The 24882-nt window shown below is 41.7% G+C and overlaps 1 protein-coding gene across 7 annotated transcripts in view; it reads right to left on the bottom strand.

Moving 5' to 3' along the window:
* SLC12A6 (solute carrier family 12 member 6) overlaps nt 1-24882 on the bottom strand; it is a 46729-nt gene that overhangs the window by 12461 nt on the left and 9386 nt on the right. For 4 of the 7 annotated variants that reach the window (XM_082195747.1, XM_082195745.1, XM_082195748.1 and 1 more), the window contains exons 3-4: nt 5851-5895; nt 1998-2095 (exon numbers count right to left, since the gene is read on the bottom strand). In XM_082195747.1, the coding sequence (XP_082051873.1) occupies nt 1998-2095; nt 5851-5895 (143 nt within the window). Of the gene's footprint in view, nt 1-1997; nt 2096-5850; nt 5896-13187; nt 13362-24882 lie in introns of those variants that run through there. The other 3 variants (XM_082195749.1, XM_082195750.1, XM_082195751.1) reach the window with 2 other exon arrangements.

Raw genomic sequence — 24882 nt, forward strand, 5'->3', positions numbered from 1 at the left:
CTCCAGCAGTATGTTGTTGGAGTCTCCACGCTCAGCAAAACGGCAAAGCAACCAACCTCCAACTCCCACCCCTCCTATCACTACCGAAGACACATACAGGCTCACTTTTAAAGGGAGTTAACCAATTAACAAAGCAATGATTTAGTGTTTCTGCAACCTTAATTGGAGTCACAAGATTTTGCAGCTGTTACATTACATTACATTACAGAAGACCCTCGGGTTACGTTACTCTCGAGTAATGTAAACTTCAGGTTGCAAAAGTGGCAGACCTGGAAGTATTTTTCCAGGTTTCACCACTCATGCATGCGCAGAAGTGCCACCTCTGGATACAGATTTTTCAGGGTGCGCATGGACCCCAGAATGAATTAAATTTGTATCCAGAGGGTCCACTGTGTATTGGTTTTCTTTTCCCCAGCACAATTTATTTTTTTGTAAAACACATCTTCTAACAAATACAGTAAAAATACTAACAAGGCCATCCTACCCACCTGTCAAAATCAGCTGGGGGCTGGTGGGGAGGCGGATTTGATTTGCCAGTGCATTCAGTCCAGTAGGACTCAATACTCTGATTACCAGTTGATGAGCAAAGGGTTGTATTCTGCTCCCTGCAGGGGCCTGCTTTGCCAGCTCATTCCCCACAGGGGTGGGGTGAGAAGTCTGTATTGCCAGTGCATTCATTGCAGTAAAGTGAAGCAGCCTCCATCAGGATTGAACCTCATCACCCAGTAATGTCAGCTGATTGGCAAGTAGGTGCAGCTTGGGGAAAAAGGTCTGATGGGCCAAATTGGACCCTCTGTGGGTCAAGATTGGCCCATGGGCCAGAGCACAGGTGCACAACCTGCAGGCCTCCAGGTGTTGTTGGACTACACCTCCCATCAGCCCTGATCACTGGCTAGCTGACTGGGGCTGATGGGAGTTGTTGTCCAGAAAAATCTGGTGGACTGCAAGTTGTTCACCCCTGGGCCAGAGATTTCTCACTCCTGCCTATACATTTTCAAGTCCATCGCTGAAGCTATGAGAGTTAAAAAATAACCTTTAAAAAATAAAAAAGAGACGTAAGATTTCCAAGATGCAGTTTCCCATGTCATAGTTCCCAATGCTTTGCAACTTTTTCTGTGTTTCTGAGGAATTAAAAACAACAACCTTGCATAGCCTTGGGAAACAGAGCAGACATAATAGCAGCTATCATAAAAGGTTATAAGGAAGGATTTAAATCAGTGTTCGAAACTCCCATTGTTCTAGGTGCATTTTGCAATAGGGAATTTCATTAGCGCAGGCAGTTTCTGAGCTCTAGGCACAGCACTGTGCCTAAGAATTCAGATTAAAATTGCTGAGTGGAAGGAAAAGAGGACCTTTTTCTGCCTCCCCACTTCCAGCTACTCTCTGGAAACTGGAGAAGAGACCCTCTTAAGAATTATTAGGGGAGTTGGCAGGGGAAGGACTAGACCATGTGAAAAATGAACATAATATTTTAGCTGCAGTTTATTCATTTTTAGCTTTGTATTATTGTTATTGAAAAATCGTGCCTAGACATTCTATTGTTGCACCTATAACCTAGGTTTAAGGTGCCATTTACAGTGGTGCCCTGCAAGACGAATGCCTCGCAAGACGAAAAACTCGCTAGACGAAAGGGTTTTTCGTTTTTTGAGCTGCTTCGCAAGACGATTTTCCCTATGGGCTTGCAAGTTTTTTTCCTTTTTCTTAACACCGTTAATACAGTTGTGACTTGACTTCGAGGAGCCTTTTTTGAGGTTTTTAAAGACTTTGGTGATTTTTGAAGCTTTTCCAAAACTTTCCCAACACCGTGCTTCGCAAGACGAAAAAAATCGCAAGACGACAAAACTCGCGGAATGAATTAATTTCGTCTTGCGAGGCACCACTGTAGCTCCTAGTTTTCATATCTGTTTCTAACACCGATTAATACATATATGGACACATATAGTGGAAAGAAGGAAGGCAAAAGGCAGGAAGAACTAACCCACCAACAATGATCTCACCTCAAAAAGTGCCAAATTCTTGTCAAAGAATTCATCGCCATCTTCGTAGTTAATATTGTTGAGATAGGCATTATGAGGATCCTTCTTGTAACCAGGATCTGCAACAAGAGAGAGATCAAATGGAAGGAAAGGAGTAGTCCAGCAAAGAGTTAGTGCTGTGCATACATTTAGATTATTGGAGCTCTATCAGGGCAGTGGGAAAAGTAAGAAAAACACCCTATATCAAGGCGGTCCATCATGGCCTTTTTGGTGGCCTACACCCAGCCACAGCCCTTGCACTGCCTTCAGAAAGCAGATAAGAAAGGTGCTGGGATTCGGGAAGGGATGAATGAAGGTTCAAGGACCCTGACAGGACATTGTGTCCCCTTTCCAAAGCCCAGAGCCTCACTTAGCGGGCCTTGGGAAGGTAGCATGCACAAGGCAGTATGCAGCTTATGGGTTCCCTGTCAAAGTACTCTTGCAGTCCACTTGGTATGAAAAGTTGCACCCCCTCCTTACCCTAGATCTTTTCAGATCATGAGCTACTTGCCTGCTCAGTTGCTGACACTAATTTTTACCACAGGGCATTTACTATTGTCCCCATATGAGTGGGGTCTGTGGTGAGCAGCAGGCAAGGGGTTTAGGTGAGAAATATGCTACACAGAGATAAGGAATCTGAGGGTAGCAAGATCATCTGGGTAATACTGCTGTCAAGCATTCACTTCTCCTTGCCTTATACCATTGCCAAGACAGAAGGGATAGGCAAGGGAGTCCCATGCAGCTTTGGAGGTTCTTTTCCCCCCTGCTGGAAGGGCAGACAGACAGGCAAGCAGCCAAGTTTAGCAAACTTACATGCATGGTTGTGCTACAGCCTCATATGGAGGAAAAGTTCCCTCAAATGCAATAGTTTGAATTCACCAGTAAGGAAAAGGCTAACAAGCACCACGGCAATGGCAATTTGCATATTTAAATTGCATGTACTTGAAAGCTGTTTGCCTGTAAGTTTCAAGAACAGGTTGTGTTCCAAATTAAAGAGGGGCATGTTGTACTCCTCCTGTAAGGTTCTTATAAGTGCTTCAGGTGTGAAAAGCTGTACTCAGTCTTTGAATGAAGGTTAAAAATCACAGCAGTTTTAAATGCTAACAAAGTCTGTGTATACATCATGTATCTAAAGCACATTTAATTATTATTTTTTATAAATATTTATTGAAGTTTTCACAATATTACATAATGAAAAAGAAAAAATAAGAAATAAAAAACAATTAAAAATAATTCCATCTTTACATCACTTATCTTTCATTTACTTGTTTCCTAGACCTCCTCATACCTCCCTTTTTTGTATTCCAGTTCAATTTATTAGTTCAGCAATTCCTTTCCCTCCTTATTATCCTGATGTTTAATCTTAATATATTATAACATTAAATTTTTACCTATTAAAAATCCAATTTTTCCATATTCTTTTAAACCATTACCGCTAGAAACCACTTAACTTCTATCCAACATCATTCTAACATTCCTTAATTTTGCAATATTTCTGTAAATAATCTTTAAATTTCCTCCAATCTTCTTCCACCGACTCTTCTCCCTGGTCTCGGATTCTGCCAGTCATTTCCGCCAATTCCATGTAGTCCATCACTTTCATCTGCCATTCTTCCAAGGTGGGTAGATCTTGTGTCTTCCAATACTTTGCAATAAGTATTCTTGCTGCTGTGTAGCATACATAAAGAAAGTTCTGTCCTTCTTTAACACCGATTGGCCGACTATGCCCAGGAGAAAGGCCTCTGGTTTCTTCAAGAAGGCATATTTAAATACCTTTTTCAATTCATTATATATCATCTCCCAGAAAGCCTTAATCCTTGGGCACGTCCACCAAAGGTGAAAGAATGTACCTTCAGTTTCTTTACATTTCCAACATTTGTTATCGGGCAAATGGTAGATTTTTGCAAGCTTGACTGGGGTTATGTACCACCTGTATATCATTTTCATAATATTCTCTCTTAGGGCATTACATGCCGTAAATTTCATACCTGTGGTCCACAACTGTTCCCAGTCAGCAAACATAATGTTATGTCCAACATCTTGTGCCCATTTAATCATAGCAGATTTCACCGTTTCATCCTGAGTATTCCATTTCAGCAGCAAGTCTAAAGCACATTTAAAGCCACCCTCCACCCTGAATCCTGGGAACTATAGGTTACCACTCATAGAGCTACAAGTCTCAGCATCCTTAAAACCTATGGCTCCGATTATTTTTGTGTGTGTGGAAGGTGCTTTACATGTATGTTGTACATGTAGCCTAAGCTGAGCTGTCTCTTTATTTGTTTACAGTCCTTTTTGAAATTTTACCATACTTTCCAAACTTTATGTGCAACCATGAAAGCTAAAAACTATACCAACTGTCTCAATGTTTGAGAATAAGGAATTCCAATCTCTACTTGTACCCTGCTTTATTAGCTGCCTTCATTTCTCTCCTACCCCATCAGATCCATATATCCAGAGACAGAACCGCAGAGACCTGGTGCCCATTCTCTAAACCATCAGCATATGCTAGCCCCTAAACTCTAAATCTATCTGTGCCACGTGAGAAAACATCCCTCTCTCCCCTCCAGCTCCATCTCACAGAATGCAGATATGTAAGTGAATACTCTAGGGCTGGGTGCTCTTCAAAAAATTAGTAAATCATAGAGACAGGCTTGTCCGGAAGCAAGGAACCACAACATTTATTACTGGGACCTACCCAACAACCCTGAGACATGGAATCTTGGCATCTGGCTGTGCTGGATTAACACCCCACCCTGTTTCCCTCAACTTTCAGAACAAAGCGGATAATAAAGCTCAGGAGATGTTTCATCCAGTTCTGGCTACAGGGGTGAGAAAGCACTGATACAAATCATGGCAACAGGCCAGCTGTGTATGGGAAAAAGCAAATGAAATTAATGGAAATTATTTCTGGGGTTTTATTAAAAAAAAATGCAGAATCCATTATTCAAATCAAGTATGAGGCTTCTCTGAATTTTTATGATTAGATAGCATCCTCAGTGTATAGGAACAAGGAGTTCCTGAGTACTTCATCAGCTTACCCCTGCTTACTATGTCTCCAGGGTACCTTAAATGCATTAACTATGACATACCAGAGATAACAATCCTGCTACTACTTATGCAACCGGCTATTCCAAGTCAAGAATCCTTGATCTTTACAAAGATCATTGGCTGTCTTTAAACCATCAAGGATCACTTCCTCAAATGTATAAAATACAGCAGTCAGTTCAAAGGTTGTTATTCTGGAACAATCAAGTAAAGCAGATCCCTGTTAGGACAACACTTTTTAGTGTTAGATGTGATACAGGTCTGAATTCAATATCAACTCGATCTTCAAACAAGAGCACTGTAAACAGAGAGACGGCTACCATCCCTTGGTGAAAAGAATTTAGGCTGAAATTAAATGCTATAAAAATCTAGTTTGAACAAGAGCATTCCAGGAAGGTTTTTGCCTAAAGCAGTTTTTCAACAGCCTACAAAAATTACCAGCAAGTCTGTACTTGCTAGCAATTTATGGCTTTTAAACAATAACTTCTGTGAAGTGCCCTATTCATCTGGATAATACTTGCCACAGGCAACCAGTAGAGTGACTATCTACAGGTCTGCCCTAGAGCACACACACAGGGACATTTGTGCCTTCAACATAAGATGGTTACACACATATACCATTTTCTTTATTAGTCATTCTTTCTCACACATGCATTCACACAGAGAACTTATTTTTCACCTGTCCCCTAGCAATGGGGCACATACACCTTTGTCTAACAATGGGCAACACTGATAGACACAGGAGACATATATACTGCACACACACAAGAGTCCTGTAATACTGTACCTAAGAGCTGATACTGTTCCCCTGTGACGGAAGTTTGACTCACATCTGAAAAATCAAACAGAAAACGGGAAAGAAAATGAATAGCAAAATAAAGGGAGAATGAGGGAATAAAGTGATGGGCTAAAATTTCTCTCTCCCACTTCCCCAAGATCCAAAAATGGCTTTCTTCCCCCGCAATCACAATCAGCAACAAAAATGGTAAGGAGTAAAAAAATAATAGTCTTAAGCTGTGATTTCAAAACAAGAATAGCTGCAACGGGGTGGGGGGAGGAAATGTAGAATATTCATAAGCCTTTCAAGTAGCATAGAAAAGTATTTATCTCCTTTCCCTTCCACACACCATTGAAAACACTCTGTAACTCAAAGGGGAGAGGAGGGTTTTTTCCCCACCAGGCTTTATGCTAATGGACAACTGGGGAAAGGGAGTAATTTTTTGTGTTGAGAAGGGAGGCCAGCAAAATCAACAGGACAGAATTATATCAATATCTCCCCCTACCCTCTACCACTATTAAGATATGTTGATTCAGTCTCTGTGAATGAGCTTTGTTTCATGTGCATAGTGGTTGTCACTTGTGACCACTAGCTAGCATCCTCTCCCCTCCCCAGGACAGAGTGGCTTTCTATAGCTTATGACTTGGCTGGCCTGCTGGAGTGATCAGATTGTAGGGGTGGGGAGTAGTGTGTCCGGAACTCTGGGGTCCTTCAATGTTGTGAAAATGGTGGTGGGAAAGATCAACAACACTCTTATTACAGTCTAGACATGCAAGATGGGTGTTGACTTCTCCCCAATATCTTCTCCACCTCTGAATTTGATTACTGTTGACTGGGCTATGGGGGAATCTCTACCCACCCTCTTTTTTATTCAGATAAACATCATTCTATGTATGTTTGTCCTTACCTGACACAGTAATTAATGCAGGAGACTAATTCCCTACTTTTGGTTTTATTTTCCAAAGTCTTCCCTTAAATTAAATAAACAAATAAAATAATAAATAAAATAAATTCCCTTTAGGGAATGCCACACTGTCTCCCTTCTTTATTGATCTGCCTGACTCTGTGACAAATTGAGCCTCAAATTCTCTAGCGAGGTTTCTTGTAATAAAAATGCAAACACTCCAGACCCAGAAGGCAAAGATTTGGTAATATAAAGGTGTAGCGGTGTCAAACCCATTTAACAATGAATTTTTGAGGGGGGGGGGGGAATCACAACAACCTGATTTGCTTGAATCATTTCATTTTATTACCTTAAAAACTGATTGTGATAACCAAGGGAAGGAGACTAGAGACAGCACAGTGCATTTTAGGGTAGGCATAGGGTTTCCATCTCCAAAAAGTATATGAAAAATTGGGAAGGGGTTAAAATTGACTTGAATCCTAAAGGAAGACCCAGCAATTCAATTTAGGGGATAGTTGCAGTGCTTTTGCATCAATCCATTCACGCCTTCTGTGTACTTGCAAACAGCAGCACAAAACCATTCATAAAGTAATTTGAAGGGACTCCCAACCTGCTCTCCCAAGGAAGACACAGGCCCACTCACTTTTGTAATTTTTTTATGTTTCAATAAGTTTTGTTAATACAAGTGTGCTGCTGCAGCTTATATTGTTTATTATTTTGATATTTTATATTGCTTACTGTTTATGCATGTTTACACCTTATGCCTTGTGGGTGGGCCTGGTATTGGCAAAAAGGTGCAAAAATAATAACAAAGGAAGGTATGGTAGAAGCAACTATTTATTTTTAAAAGAGGAGAAAGGGGTGGGGAGGCAGTTACATGTTTTCTTCAAAATGTAAAGACATGTACAAGGTCCACATGAATAGAGCTCCAAATGGTGCCTTTGTCTGGGGCAACAGCATGCAGTGAGGAACAGGGGGATGCAAGGCCATGGGTCTAGCTGGAGGCCAGCAAATTCAGTGAAGTGCATCACACCTATCAAGGCCTGCAAAGTGAACATGTGGGGGGTGCCAGAGTAGACAGATCATTCAGAACAGACAGATGGAAGCAAAGTCTGTTGATGAGGGATCAAACACAAATGATGTGTTTCTGTTCAACAACCTATCTTTGCTCTTGTCAACCACCCCACTCTTGGCAATTTCCCCAGTCCTCTTGGCACCATTCAACATCCAGCAGCAAAAGCATCCTTTGTTTGTTGAGTCTACACTCAGTGCCCTACACAGAAGGCATTGTTTCTGTTCATTGTCTGGATAAAGGGATTCAAACTGCCTGGGATAAATAGAGATTATATGGAGAATCCTGGGATTTGGACATTTCCGACCAGGAAGGATGTGTGTACATAGTCTAGGTCTGACTAGAAGTGCACTTCTGTTTTTTTCCATCTTGATAGCAGCACAATAATGAGCAAATCCTTTTGAGACTGTGGTATTTTGGAGGGTCAGAAAAAGGGTTTGAGCTTAGGATTGTCATGCTGAGGGCATGCGATTGCATTACTCAGCCTGGGAGGTCTAATGTTAAGAGGCTTGTTTCTGCCCTTCATATTCCATTCCAAGGTTAACCTTAGCCCCTAAAATAGCTATCCATAGTAGTTTTTAACTTCCAGGTTTCAAAAAGCCCTGCCCTTCAATTCTGACTCATTTTACCAAGAGGTGAAAGACACCATTAGAATGCTTTAAGGTGTGCCACAAAAAGGGAGTTTCTCAAAGCAAGCTTTTGTGTGGAATGACAACCTTAATCTGTGCAAATGGCAAAAATTATGGATCCAAGGGCTAATAGTTATTCAGAACCACTACATCCGTAATAAAAAAGTGATTTGAAGAGTACACATTTTCTCCCTCTTTGTGCGCACGGTGAAAGGAGGACTTTATGATTCTTATTTTATTTAGAGGGACAGAACAATGTTATTTGCCCAAGGTCAAAGAGGTGCTCTCTCTGCCAGCTCAACATCAGTTTGACATAGAACACGTTTTCAAAATCCCAGTGAAAAGGCAAAGGACATGGGCTCCCTCAAATATAGTAACTGTCAAGTCTGTGCGTGTTCAAGATAGAGATGAGCTCTTGTGCAAATTCCGCCAAAAATCAATGGACGCCCCAGTGAAGAATATATCTTTCTTTCTGGACTTTTCCAAGGATGTGATTTAAGCGCACTCTAAATTTGTTAACGAAAAGCCCTTCCTAGGACAAAGAATGTGAAATACTACATTCAGTTCCTGGCAAAGTTCTGTATTTCATATTCAGGTCAAACTCACAAAGCTTTGAATTACTCCCTTAACTAACTAATAAGAGGATACACTGTTCAAGATATTGTTTTGCTAGTATGGGCATTCCGCTAGTAGATTGGAGTATAAACAGTCAGCAGTGAAAATCAACAAGAGAACATTCTATATCAGGTATAGGCAAACTCGGCCCTCCAGATGTTTTGAGACTACAATTCCCATCATCCCTGACCACTGGTCCTGTTAGCTAGGGATGATGGGAGTTGTAGTCCCAAAACATCTGGAGGGCCGAGTTTGCCTATGCCTGTTCTGTATCGCCTGTTTATTGACTAGTGAAGCAGCACTACCACTTTTGAATAAAATATTAATAAAGTCAGAGTCAAGCTGATATGAAAGGAGGAGGAGGAAACTGATCTCAGCCCACTCCGGAAGTCATTCTTTTTCTTTTTCCATTTGGATTATTTTTTCTGTTTTTATTTTCAAAACTAGTTAAATTGGATAATCTGTTTTTTCGTTTTCGTTATGTAACACTAATGTGGTAGGGGATTTTTCTCTGTCTCTCCTTATTTTTGTTCTGTTTTTTGTCTTCACTTTTTTATTCTTTCTTTTTTCCCTCTCCTTTCCAGAACAATAATAATGAAATTGCTTGGTTATGGCTATTATTATGCATACAAAGCCAAATTATATAGAGAGATATGTGTAAGGTATTTGAGGTGTATGAATAGCGGGCCAAGTAGGAGGCCAAGTAGGCAGTGAAAGCAGCACATCTAGGATGACTCTCTTGTGTCCATTTAGCAGCTGCTACAACCTACTATGAGCTCTTGGAATAAGCTGGTATATAAAGAAAAGTCTCTTTCCCAATGTGAAGGACTGCCCACCTACACTTCCCTCCCTCCTGTGGAAATGCAGGATCAGGTCCTTGGTCAGCAGAGATTGCTGGTTGGGAACTAAGCCAGATAGGGAACAGATGGGAAAGGTGCAGCTGTTGGCAGGATGGTTCAGAGTTCCTACTAGCTGCAGAGGAAAGGTGGGGGCAGATAGGGCCTGAATGGAGTTTCAATTTGACCCAAAGCCCAGAAGGGAGAAGAGGCTGGGAAGGAACTCAAGGTGCCGGCAGGCTAGAGGGTGAAGCGTAAGGCATCAGACTATGCCCCGCTGATTCTTCAACGACGAACTGCTAAAGGGCATTCACTGGGGGAACAGTGTGTGATGTAATGCCCTGTCCCCAATAAAAAAACAGTAAACTGAACAATCCCATGGTTGTAGCTATTTGTGTGCATGTAGAGAGGGACTGAGCACACAGACACCATGCCTTTTGATGAGTGAGGCAGCATCAGAAATTTGAATAGGGTGGGCACCAAGAGTTTATTTAAATTGGGTTGCCAGATCACAGTCAGCTCTCTCAGACAACCTAAATCAAATCATCTGGGCCATTGTGCAGTACAAGAACCTTACCCACTGTCAGTACCAAGAGCAAAAACACAAAAGCACATGCCGTTTCCAGGCCTCTCAAACTCAGCATCTGGTTTTGCAGACAGCAAAATGCACAGCCTTTAATTACCATAGTCATTGACAAAATTTGAATGATATTTTCATGAATAGGGCTAGTATCCAACTACAGTGGTACCTCGGGTTACATACACTTCAGGTTACAGACGCTTCAGGTTACAGACTCTGCTAACCCAGAAATAGTACCTCGGGTTAAGAACTTTGCTTCAGGATGAAAACAGAAATCGCACGGCTACAGCGCAGCAGCAGCAGGAGGCCCCATTAGCTAAAGTGGTGCATCAGGTTAAGAACAGTTTCAGGTTAAGAACGGACCTCCAGAACCAATTAAGTACTTAACCCGAGGTACCACTGTATGTAGCTGGCAGATCAGTAGCACTGGTACCGCCTCTTGTTCACATGTCACTTTCCAATTGCAACTGTGTATAAGTCAAGTACAATACATTTGATAACACAGAGGAAAGATGAACACCCAAAGTAGGTTGCTGCCTACTGCTAATCCTGTAACTAAGAAATTCCTAATTGACAAATCTACTTGCCACTTTATTCCTTCCTAAGTAAGAAAAACGCCCAGGAGTCTATGTTCTTAATTTTCCATCTTCTGCAGCCTGGAGTCCTGCTTCATTCTGGGTTCAGATCCCTACTTTATTAGTATAAGAAAAATCAATGGGTGGCATTAAGTAAGCCATTTGTCCAGGTTTGTAAAATAATTATTATTTATTGAATTTATATACCGCCCTATACCCACAGGTCTCAGGGTAGTTCACAGGATAAAATCAGAATATAAAACCACAAAGTACATAATCAAAATAAAAACCCAATAACCCCCAATAAATGGGAATAACAGTGAGTTAGCTTTTTGGGTGATAGGGAGAAAGAAGGATGAGACAGACCACTTTACAGACCAATGTTAACCATTTCTAGGCCAACAGCAATATTAGGTGATAAATAAATGCTTATTGTATTACTAACATCGTCACATCCACTTTTGTAAGATTCCTGTCATTCTTTTATTCATCCATTTTATATACCACCTTTTCTCCCAAGGACCGCAAAGTGGTGAACATGGTTCTTTCCTTCCCATTTTATCCTCACAAAAAAATATGTGAGGAAGGTTAGGCTGAGAGACAGCCCAAGGTAAGCTTCATGGATGAGTGGAGATTCGAACCTTAGTCTCCCAGGTCATTGTCCAACACTCTAACCACACTCTAACAGTTAGAAGTAAAAACCACAGCCCAAACCAGTGACACTTTTACGAGGTGGTTTTAATCCACATAAAGTGGTTTTAATCCACAGAACAAATAAGAGACAAAGCTGTGAGAAAAAACTTTAACAAATCAATGGTCTTGCTGGTGCTGAGAGAAGGATAACACTTTGAAGATAAACTATTCAGCCCAATTCCCGCCCGGCAAAAGCAAGGACTTACTAATAATGGGATGGAGAAGATAATGGAAAAGAACAGATATACAACCATTCTTAAGCTGGGACCAATAAGCCCTTTCGTTATTTCTCAAGACTCAAAGCAACAACAAAACATGTGGATCCTTATGTATCTAGAACAGTACCTTCTGCAGAGGGAGCTATCAGCAGGCTTGGCAGAACTCCAAGGTTTGCAGAAATAAGTAAATAAAATGGGAATGGGGGGACACACCCAAAATGGCTTAACAATGACATGCTCAGTTGTCACAGAATGCTAGCTGACTCTTGGAGGGGCAGGGACGGAAAACCACCAGTCAATAAGGGTAATAGAGCAGAGTATCTTGGCTGGAACCCTAAAGAGAAGCACTCCACAATGCAAATGTGTTGTTGCAATTCCTACTCATACAGTTAAACAGGAATCACAAGAAAATTGATACTGGAAAGCAGAAAGTCAGTGCAGCATAGAAAAGAGTGTAAAGACAGCAAGGTGCCTGGCAAACCTACTCTAGGAGAAAATGTTACACAGGTATCACCTGTTTGGAACGGATATTTGGCCACCAGCTACATGCAACATTTGTGAATGCTAGAATGAATGCAATCCTAAAGAGATAAAGAAGGGGATATCCTGAAACTTTGCTCAGAAGGTGAGATGCAGAGCAGCTTTAAGGGTTTATTATGGTACTAGAAAATGTTGTTGCTCAATTCAACGTTGTTCTGACGTCTAGATGATATTCCTAAGATTGCTTGGGAATCAGAACCTATAGTTTTCCGTTGTTCTAGACAGCTTTCCTATTCGAGAACTGAAAATAGCACCTAGGCGTCCTGGCTTTGTTACTACTGCGTGGATCCCCATTTCCTTCCGAAAGTGGGACAGAGAGCTCAGACCTGGCGCCAAACCTCAACAACCTCCTCTAACGATTTGATTATATTTCTGTTCCACATCAGTAATCAGCCCCCTGGCATTCAGTTATTATTTGACTAAAGGTCAAACCAGAGAATTCTAACAAAGAGTCTACCATTGGATAGAAGGTCAGGTGGGAGGAATGTGAATTAAAGCAACAGAGACAAAATTAGAGGAGTCACAAAGGCTGCCTACTAGCAGACAAGAAAGGGAGAGTCTAGTAACACGGACTAAACATTACTTCTCCGTATCAAAGTTTCCCAAGTAAAAAGTTGGGGGGGGGGGGGAGGAGAGAGAAGAGGGAGAAATCTCAAAGAAAGAGATCCAAGCTAACTTGCTTACCTGACCCGGCAGTCTCATTAGGTTTCCAGATCTGCCCTGTGCTGGCTCTTTTCTGCATGCCTTCCTGCACTTCCCCCTCATCATCATCTTCTACCTTTGTCACGGTGAACTGAGGCATGTTCAATGCAAAACTTTCTTCCCAGGCCAGAAACGGAAGAACTGAAAGCGTTGGTAGATCAGGTGACAGGCAACCCCTGAGGAATGGGAGGGCTAGGGTGTGTTCTGGTTTGTGTGCGTGTTAGAAAGACACACCTCCACCAGTATGTGAGTGGATGCGTCCTGGTGTACGCATGCCAGAAAGCATATTTACCACATTGGCGCTAAGAGGATTATACCCTCCTCTACTGCTGCCTTCAGTTCAGTGAGACAGGAGACAGACAGATCCAGAGCATTGATTTGCAGCTACCTTTAAGCTAGGGCAATGAAGTAGCAGCCACACAGAAACATTTCCATTGTGGGCTGGGGAGGAAATACAACATGCCTGCAGGCGTGAGAGCTAGTTGGCAACTCTACAAACACCATGCACAGGGAACTAGGTAAGGATGAAGCTGGGAGGAGCTGTAAAGGTCATGTAACAGAGGGCCAGGAACCAGCATGTACTTGAAGAATCCAACTATGAGTAATTATCAATTATAAAGCAAAGAATAGGAGTGACTGAGGTGTAGCCATACTAGTGGTGCCTGTGGGACAAGAAATGTACTATACAAAACAAATTTGAGCACTTCAGCAAAGCAAGCCTACTCCCTACCAGAAGACTGCCTAATCTGGGCAAAATGCCTTCCCCCAAAGCCATAATGTGACTCACAGTGCATATGCCTGCATGGCAATGACAATTGAATGCAGAGGGGTCCCTAGTTGCTTTTAAATATTCCCAGAAGCATTGAGCAATTAGTACGGGGAGAAAATCCTCCCAGGTTATAGAAGAATTGTGGGCAGTAGAGAATCGGAGCTGGTGTTGTGATGTTCCTGGAACAGCATTTAAGTGGTTGAACCAAGAAAAAAATATCTGGGAGTTATAAATCCTGGGTAGAACCTCCAGTTCTCGGAAAAGAGTAGAAAAAGAATAGAGGGGAGAGAATAGGAGGAAGAGAGATAAGCGGTGTTTCTTTAACTTGGGTCTCCAGCTGTTGTTATACAATTCCCATCATCCCTAGCTAGCAGGACTAGTGGTCAGGGATGATGGGAGTTGTAGTCCAACAATAGTTAGAGACCTAAGTTTAAAAAACATGAAGATAATGGAATGGGTGGGTGAAAGGTTAAGATATTTTTGCCTCTTCCCAGTTACAGTGGTACCTCGGGTTAAGAACTTAATTCCTTCTGGAGGTCCGTTCTTAACCTGAAACTGTTCTTAACCTGAGGTACCACTTTAGCTAATGGGGCCTCCCGCTGCACCGCCGCCACACAGTTTCTGTTCTCATCCTGAAGCAAAGTTCTTAGCCCGAGGTGCTATTTCTGGGTTAGCGGAGTCTGTAACCTGAAGCATCTGTAACCTGAAGCATCTGTAACCCGAGGTACCACTGTATTTCAAGATACAAGTTTTCAGCATATTTTTTTTTAAAAAAAATTCTTCTTTTCTGACTCCACACAGCCACCTAGCAGCCATATCTGTGATTCACAACCTGCTCTGTACAACTGATGTACATTTTAAGTCCACTGGACAGAGACTGCAATACCTGTATAACTTTATGTAGCCTTTAGCACTCTAAATCAGGGGTACATAACCTAAGGCTCGTGGGCTGGATCCAATCCGGCCTTCTCAATCCGGCCCACGGACGGTCCGGGAATCAGTGGGTTTTTACATGAGTAGAATGTGTCCTTTTATTAAAAATGCATCTCTGGGTTATTTGTAGGGCATAGGAATTTGTTCATATTTTTTTCCAAAATATAGTCCGGCCCACCACATGGTCTGAGGGACATTAGACCAGCCCAAGGCTGAAAGTTTGCTGACCCCTGCTCTAAATACTCATTTAGTAAAAGTAGCCACACTCTAGTGGGCTAAAATAATTCAGGCAGGCAGCCAATCTAGAAAAGTCCAGTTGTTCCAGTTCTACTTTCAGAAATCTCACCCAAGCTATTTATACCTTCAAGATGCTGAGATTAGGACCAATGCCATAATCAGCTTAAAAGACAGCTAAACTGGGAATGTGAGGCCAGTACTGCAAACACTCAACCCAGCACAAGCACTACACTTGCCAGGATCAGCGAGACTGAAATCATCTCCATCACTCATGGCTTTCAGAATGGATTTAGAGAGAAATATTTCAAATTGAAAGGTGCCACCCAGTGAGTGGGGGTCGGAGTGGGGAGCAGAGCACCCCACTTTGCCAGATGTCATTGGTCAGAAGCGTGGCGTGGTCACCTCCTTTGAGGTGACAGGGGTGAACACAATGAACCAGGTTTATTTATTAATATTTCAAAAAAAAACCTCAAGAAGAAAGAAAGAAACTCAAAGCAACTCACTGCAGCATATATATACACACCATGAAATCAAATTAATTACATGAATTAAGACAACCATCAGAAAACACCAACATAGTGGCAACCCAAAATGTCCAAAAGCAACAAAAAGCAACTCATAACTCCCAACCCTGAAAAAAACAAAACAAACAAACAACCCCCCCCCAAAAGACCCAAAATGAAGGCACAGAGAAAGCAGTTTTTTAGCTGAGGTCCTTCAAAAACACTCAGGTTTGAGCCAATGCCTAAAACCATAAAGTGTCAGGATTTGTCAAATTTCAACTGGGAGGGCATTCCACAAGGTGGGTGTCACTAGCAATGTGTGCCCTACTTTTTGTTGCCATCTGCAAAGGCCTTGGGGAGTTGAGGAATACAGAGAAGGGCCTCGGATTATTAAAGGAGCATGCAGGGAGGGACACATGGAGGGTGGTGGTCCTAAAGGTTGAGTTAAGGACTGCAATGATGAGCTTCATAATTCATTCCAGTAACCAGTATGTTAGAATGCATTTACTCAGGGCAAATCCCTTGCTACAAATTACTCTTAAAATCTAGCTTTTGCTTTAAGAAACGTAGTCTGTACCTGAAAAGGGAAGCTCTGTTTCTGCCTCAAGAGGAAAAGGAGCCTCCATTATGGAATTCAAGCTCTAGTAAAGAAGTGACAGTTACTACAACGCTTTTTTGAACTTGAAATCCATAAGGAAGGCTCCTTCTTTGCCTCTTGAAGCTGAAACCCAGCTTCCTTTCTCAGGTACAGGCTACAGTTTCCTACTAATTCTACTGATTGCTGTCTCCTCCTCTGTAAATCTTTGCCATCCTGTCATCCCACTATCACTTGTAAACTCCTTCTGGAAGTGTTAAGCCAGGAGATAATCAGCTAAAATGTTAATGAAAATCCCTCCTTCCTTCTTCCCTCAACTAGCCAAGATGTTTCAGTGGCTTGAGGCAAAATATATGCTACTTGGCAGTGAGTCCTGGAAGGTCTGTTTCCTTGTCTTGCAGGACTTTTCCCACCTGGCTTGGGTGGTTGGGGCCCTGACTGACTCCAGCTACAAAGCTGAGGCTGCAAAACAGTCTCTTGGGCTGGAGTACAGTGGTGCCCCACAAGACGAATGCCTCGCAAGACGGAAAACTCGCTAGACGAAAGGGTTTTCCGTTTTTTGAGCTGCTTCGCAAGACGAATTTCCCTATGGGCTTGCTTCGCAAGACGAAAAACGAAAACGTCTTGCAAGTTTGTTTCCTTTTTCTTAACACTGTTAATAAAGTTGCGACTTGACTTCGAGGAGCAACACATAGAACGCGGTGTGGTAGCCTTTTTTGAGGTTTTTGAAGACTTTGGTGATTTTTGAAGCTTTTCCAAAACTTCTTTTAAACTTTTTTTGGGGGGTTTTGGATTTTGGGTTGGGGTGTTTGGAATTCAAGGACTTGGTGTTGGGGAGGGGTTTGCAAGAATTTGGAAGCTTGTTTTTTCCCCCTGCATTTTTATGATTTTCTGTGACTATTGGGCCACTCTGCTGTTTTTTTAAAAAAATTCTGGATTTGAATTTCTGTGTGGTGGGTGGCTGGGGGAACAGTTGAGGAGGGGTTTGCAAGAATCTGGAAGCTTGTGGGTTTTTTTCTGCATTTTTATGATTTTCTGTGACCATTGGGCCACTCTGCTGTTTTTTTTAAAAAAAATCTGGATTTGAATTTCTGTGTGGTGGGTGGCTGGGGGAACAGTTGAGGAGGGGTTTGCAAGAATCTGGAAGCTTGTGTGGTTTTTTTCTGCATTTTTATGATTTTCTGTGACCATTGGGCCACTCTCCTGTTTTTTTTAAAAAAATCTGGATTTGAATTTCTGTGTGGTGGGTGGCTGGGGGAACAGTTGAGGAGGGGGTTCTTCAGCAAGAAGCAAAGAGTGGAAGAGGAACCTTCTTCGAGTTGTCCCCCAGAGTCTTAGAAAATGTACTGTACACTTTGTTGATTTTTAAATGTTTTTCTGTCATGTTTAGAAACTTAATTTATTGTTCCTTCAATTTTTGAAATGCTCTTTACAGTATGTGTGACTTTAAAGAGCACTTAATAAACTCTTGTTGTACCAAATTTGGCTTTGTTTGGACTTTTTTTGACCATAGGAACACATTAATTGGATTTCAATGCATTCCTATGGGTTTCGTGCTTCGCAAGACGAAAAATTCGCTAGACGAAAAAACTCGCGGAACGAATTAATTTTGTCTTGCGAGGCACCACTGTATTGTTTAGGGTGTTTTGTTTTGGGGGTAATGGTGCTGCTGTTATTGATATCATTTTTTGTATCTGTATCTTAGATCTTATGGTTTAGGTGGGAATTGTTTAATTTGGTTGTGTACTTTTTGATATTTTATTTATTGTTTATGCCTACTTTTGTTACATTAGTAATTATGTGGTGGCGCTGTGGGTAAAAGCCTCAGCGCCTAGGGCTTGCCGATCGTAAGGTCGGCGGTTCGAATCCCCGCAGCGGGGTGCGCTCCCGCTGCTCGGTCCCAGCGCCTGCCAACCTAGCAGTTCGAAAGCACCTCCGGGTGCAAGTAGATAAATAGGTACCGCTTACCAGCGGGAAGGTAAACGGCGTTCCGTGTGCTGCGCTGGCTCGCCAGATGCAGCTTTGTCACGCTGGCCACGTGACCCGGAAGTGTCTCCGGACAGCGCTGGCCCCCGGCCTATAGATGTGAGATGGGCGCACAAACCCCAGAGTCTGTCAAGACTGGCCCGTTCGGGCAGGGGTACCTTTACCTTTACCTTTACATTATGTGGTGGGTTTTTTCATGTTGCAAGCCACCTTGTACATGGTTCTAATAACGGAAAGGCAGCATACAAATAAAATGGTGCATGTATGTATGTATTTTCAACTAGCCAGCTAGCTAGCCAGCTGGACAGCAGGCAGAAGATGTATTTTAGAAACCAATTCTCAAAAATTTAGAACAAGCTCTTCCTGGCTGGTAGTATTTTAAAAAACTTTGAATACCATCATATGCAGCCACCAGGAAGACAGGATTTTACCCTGGCCTCCCATGTCCTAACCTGACAGTCTAAGCACACTATACCACACTGGCTCTCCTGTGCTCACAGTCCATTTCATGTCATTTCACTGGACTTCTCACCAGCGCCAAAGACTATTTCTCTACCCTTGCCTCAGCCAATTAATTTTTCTCTCTCCACTATTGCTATAAAGTCAAAAAGCTCACACTGCAAGCTGCTTTAACACCTTCAGAAGCCAACTCTTTGCAAGACCTTTTCCCTGTTCACTTGATAAATGAACTTTGTTCATTTATCAATATCACCAAATTGGATTCTTTCCTTCCCCCCTTCCTTCCTTCACTCACACACACGTGCACACCTGTAGTTTTTTGTTGTTTTTTTTTTTGTAGGATGTCGTGCTCTTAAAGCAGCTTTTAGAATCATTACTCTTTATTGTTTTCTGCATATTCTAGTTTCAGAGAAAATTCTGGCTGGTTTTCTATTCATTTTCCTAAACAATTTCCCTTCATTCCAGCTATGGTATGTATTTCTATGCAATGTTTTATTTATGCTAAATCTTTAAAACTAGCCTATTGTTGGTGGGTTGCTTATGAAAGCATGTGCCAATACTTTTTAATAGGTATCCTTATTCTCTTTTTAATATAATAAATTATTTGAATTTTATCTTTGTTGTCCTTTACTTCATTAACCCTCGGGAGCCAAATTCCAGAGCACAGCCAGGTTCAACGTCAAAAGGTCAGAAAACTAAGCGTTAAGGTTGCATGTGAGAAGCATAGACTTGCATGTACACTGCACACTTCAAAACATCCTTGTCACATGCCAGATGGAATCTAGTGTGCCTGCAAATAAGAATCCCCTCTGACGCTATGATGGTTACAATATCAGTGCCATGCATCTTCGACAGGTTTGAGTCCCACACATCCCCTCTTCTTATAAAATGTAAGCACTTGTTCAAGATCAAAACAGAGCTCATCAGAACTGGAGGAAAACTTCATCCTCAGAAAGCATAAAGGAGCCAGAAGTCCAGCCTGGAGACTAGAGCCCAAAATATTTCTCCAAAAGAATGTTCTTTATTCAGAACTCATATAAAGTTCCTGTGATCCTTTGGCAAGTTATTCTAACCAACAATTTGCAAATCACTACATATATCCTCTGATTATAATCTGGCTGTATCTTCTTCTGCTATTTCAGTGCTGGCTGTTCCAGTTATTCCTCCATTGATCTTTACTCCAGCTCTATAAGCATGTGGGTCCAAGCTAATGCCCCGAAGTGGAACGAAAGGAGACTGAGGTCAGCATGTCACATGCTGAGGGGAGCTATGCTATACAGGTCTGAGTAAGTTCTGCCACTGTATGGAGTTCAATGACCCTCTTAACTCTCAGGACTCAAGGAAGCAAGGGCCAGATCCTGCTCTTTATTATTTACAAATTAAATACAGAGTCACCACCTTGTTTTATGTCATTACCTCCAATTGCTCAAGAACCATGAGTTCAGCAAAAATTAAAACAGTGGGCTTCAAAAATAACAAAATGTTCTAATGTGCTGTTCTGTTTTAAAACTCCTAATTATGGTTCTTGTTTACTGTTTTGTAAACATTTGTCTTTATTGCTGCATCTGTTGAAATTGAAGTCCCCTGTGGCACAAATATATTTCCACTGTGCAGCAGGAATGCTGGTCTGCAAGTTTCTCTCCCGTTGCCTTCTGTATTTATATCTGTGTAACCATAAATAGTGTAAACCTTTGAGAAGAGACTCTGAAATGTTTGCTCACAATTAGTTATTTTACAACCACTTCTCACTTCTGGTTATTATGTTTAATGTGTCTCGTTTAATGTTCTTGTAACATCAAAACTGTATCAGCAAATACTGAATGCACTGTCATAAATTAATAGCCTATATGTTGGTAATACAACAGGCACCTATTTATGGTGCAGGTGTTCATTCATGTTGGCAGTCCCAAGCACTGATCCCTAGTATTGCTCTACTGAACTTTGAATAGCTCTTTGTATGGTTGTTGTTATTTTATTAACTTTATTTTGTAAACTGACTTGTTTTTACAGTGAAAGGTAAATTATTTTAAATAAAATGCTTAAAATCTGGTCATGATGGTACTTTCCCATTTGCTAAGAACACTAACATACCTGGCAATAACTACCGGTAAGTCTTGATGATAAAAAACTTCTTTAAAACATCTGTCCCAGATCTTTCTTCTCCATATCTAAAATATTTTCTTACAATCCTACACATGTTTGCCTACCCAGAAGGAAGCCCCATCGAGTTCAGTGAGACTTACTCCCAGGTAAGTGTGTATAGGACAGTACCTTTAAAGAAGTAGATGTGCTAAATTGTTCCACAATCAGTTTTTTGCCTCAGTTTAGCAGAATATCAAACTATTTTTATCTTCTCTTGCATATCTTTCTTAATTACTATTTTCTTGATTTTCTTTTCTTCACCTGTGTATAGACTCAACAGCTCTGACACATCCCATCTCCTGACAACATTTAAAGTCCTGAAATGTAGCCATTAATTTTTCATTGATAATTTAGACATTGTATGTCATACACTCATCAGTGCATAGAGATATTTTCTATTATTTTCATTTATTAGATATGAATATAGCAGAACTTTAAAACCGGAATCTTCACAAAGGTTAAATACCAGCGATGAAAAAGGGTATTATTCTCTTAAGTTGAAAAGTTATTGATAGTTGTTCATTTACCTCTATTCCTGTCAAATGCGCACTGTACAACAGACCTATCCAAACATGTTACCGTTATAAAAATAGTTTATCAATTTGCAACATTTTATCAATACCTACTTTCTCCTTTGTCACAATTCTCCTTCGTTTCCCTGCTATTGGCACTCACATACATAAATACTGTATGAATGCCTCCCAAGTTACTTATCCACACACACAAAATTACTAAACTTGTCTAAATCTCTCTGAGTCTACAATTGTTAGGATTAATTTTATTATTAAACCACAACCAGAGTTCTCCATTCAGTTTGGACTGCTACAGTTGATGAAAAATGTTGGCAAGCTAGAAAGGCTAGATTAATATGAGGAAAGACTAGAGCAGTGATTCCCAACTAGGGGCCTATGGCCTTCTGGGGCCCCCCAGGATATACTAAGGGGGCCCCAGGTGAAAAGTGTGTAAATGGGGGGGGGCAAGAGGATAGGAGGCCACAGAGAGAAGTGAGAAGTGAAGGGGGAAAATCCTGATTGGCTGGCTACCTTCTTGGCCAGTCACAAGTGGGTAAGGGGCTAACCCACCAGGGCCTAGCACTCCTTTTTGCCATGTGTATTTTCTTTGAGCAGTCCTGGTTTGTTTCCAGCGGGAGAGGGTGATCGCTGAGGCTCCCATTTTGATCAGTAGAGCCCATGATCCAGAACCCCCAGGTCAGGCAAGTGGGGTAGCAATGGGTAGGGCTGGACAAGCCAGAGCTGCTTGCTGCTGCCGCTTGTGCTGGGCCCGTTGGGCAATCTACCCCAGCACCTAGTGGATCAGGACCTTTGGATGCTGCTGAGGGGCACAGGGCCCATCGGCATCGTTGGCCTGGCTCTGCAAGGCGCAGGGGGAAATCCACCCCAGCGCCTAGCCGAACGGGATCGTTTGGTGCTGCTGACTTGCATCTAGTAAATAATGCAGTGTCTAGTTAGAAGATAGCTGTACTGGGTTCAGTGGGTCTTACTCCCAGGTATGGATATGTGGGGCTATAGTGTTTTATGTGGGGCTATAGCCTAGGCTCCTCCAGATGACAAGATCTTTTTGCACCAGGTCAGTGAGGACCACTTGCTTTTTTAAATTCTCCCATATATACAGAACTCCCTGTGTGCCTTTTGGACTGTATCTGTACGTTTCCCCCTCTGTGTCAAGTAACTGGGGTCAAATAAGTGGTTTACTTTTTATAACATATGGAAAATGGATCTCCTTTGGGAGGTTCTGGGCTCTCCTTCCTTGGGAGGTTTCTAAGCAGAGGTTGGATGGCCATCTGTCATGGATGCTTTAGCTGAGTTTCCTACATTGAAGGGGGTTGCACTAGAAAGATGACCCTGGGGTCCCTTCCAGCTCCATGATTTTATGTTTTTCTGCTTCAACAATATTTCATTATGTTCCTAGAATTTTATGTAATTGTATTTTGTATAAATTATAAAATTATAAATAAAGCATGTTCTATTTACAAACAAAACATTTAAATAGCTACCTTTCTACCAGTTGGACGTGGGGGGCAGGTTATGGGCATAGCCAGGATTTTTGTTGGGGGGGGGCAGAATCTCAGATTTGTATTGATTTGTACTTATTTGGGGCACAGGAAAGAAACAAGGTCGGAAGAGGGCCATGGTCAGGAAAAGGTTGGGAAACACTGGACTAGAGCCTTTCTATAAGTTTTGGCCACAAGAGAGATTAAGCAGGATGAAACGCTAAAAAGAAGAGATGCCCATTACAATTTCCTGAGTGTCTACCGAAGTCAGTCTTGTCTTTTGTCATTTTGCCTATTTACAGGAACACTCAAACATCAACATGTTAACAAAATGGAAACATTCAAGAGTACCTGCTGTGTGCTGGGTAGTGAAATCAGTCTGTGACACAAACAAGAGGGGGGGAATTCACTCACTCTACTGAACCGTGACACTTGCATGACTGCTTCTCCATATACATTTGCAACATTTCCACTTGATCCACATCAGCCAATGTATAGCCAATTCACAAGCTATCATGTTATTTGTTTCATTTGTAACAATTAGCTCAGAGTGTTGTTTATCAGAAGAACCCTGTAAATTAGGTTAGGCTAACAGTTACTTCCAAAGGATGTCAAGCAGTCAGATTCACAGCCACTACATTGTTCATGTATTGTTTTGCATCCCCAGCCCATGCTATCCTAGAACTGCAGGTACATTTGTGATTCTAGTTAAGATACTAGAATTTTAGGCGTAGGCGCAGGGTCATTCTTCTGCTTGTAGAAAGCATTTGGATTTATAGCTGGCCATTTATTAATGATGAAACAACACTACTACTGTTCAGAATATTAAAAAGCTCTTTGTCTTATCTATTTAGTTCTCCAAGAGTCTTTACAGAAAGCATCAGACTACTACAAAGGGCCCTGTATTTACTGCTGATTGCAACAGGTGAGCTTTTTGTTCTTACTAACCCACGGGAATCCTAATGGCTCAACAAACTAGCTTCCTAAAGTAAATACACAGATGGCCACCAAATGTTTAAGTGTCCAGTTTCAGTTTTGTCCTTCCAACTTCCCACTCTGACTAAATCTGGCTAAATCCAAGAGCACAAAGACCAAAGGCAAAGCCAGGACAGAAAGTAATCTTGGTTCTTCGAGAAGTCCAGAGTAACTCATTTACTAATGACCTCCCTGAACCTAAGTGCATCAGCTGCAGTACATCAGTTACATTAGAGCAGAGGCATCAAATGTAAAGCCCTTTAGGTCTCCAAATGCATTCCAACCAATCCAGTAATTTGGGGGACCAAAAAACCACAAATGGAGCTGGTATACTTACAAGGAAATCCAATTAATTGATTTCAGCTTGCTATTCTGAGGCAGGCAAAACAGAAAGACAAGATAGTAAGAAAAGGAGAAAGCTCAGGCATGGGGGGAAGGGGTCAAATGTAGCCCTCTAGGTCTCCTTATCTGACTCTGAGCACTTTCCTCAGGCCATGCCTCCTCCCCAAACCACACCCCTCACAAGTTGTGCTCTGAGCCCTCCTCAGGTGCTTTTGGCTAGCTGCAATGAATTCTTGAACTTGATAATGTATCTTGCTTGCCTGGATGGAGAGATGTGTGCATGTGTTTAGGTGTGGAAACTTCTGAATTTTGTGTGGCTGGAATGTGGCCTACTATACAAAAGTCAACAATTGGTCTGCCTGCGTTTTATCCCTGTCTCCACCCACTACTACCTCTGGCCATTGGTATGTGCTCCCCCTAAAAAGGTTCTCCATGAAGGAAAGTGGCACTTGGAATAAAAAGGATTTCCTGCCCCTAAGGTAGTATATTTTGACAGTGGATACCCTTCAAAGCATTAAGCCTATACTACAGTTCAAAGGCAGTATTATGAAATTGAAAAAGATTCAGCTGTGAAGATGAAAATAAGGGTCTACACAGTAGATTGTATGAGAAAAGGCTAAAAGGTACAGCTTAGGGAAGCAAAGTCTGTCTGTTGGGGAAGGGAGAAGGCATGCTGAATCCTCAAAACAAATATTTAATAAGTTCTCAGGGAAGGGATTCATTTT

Source organism: Podarcis vaucheri, assembly GCF_965113315.1.
Source record: "Podarcis vaucheri genome assembly, chromosome: 13".
In the NCBI taxonomy this organism is placed as follows: Eukaryota; Metazoa; Chordata; class Lepidosauria; order Squamata; family Lacertidae; genus Podarcis; species Podarcis vaucheri.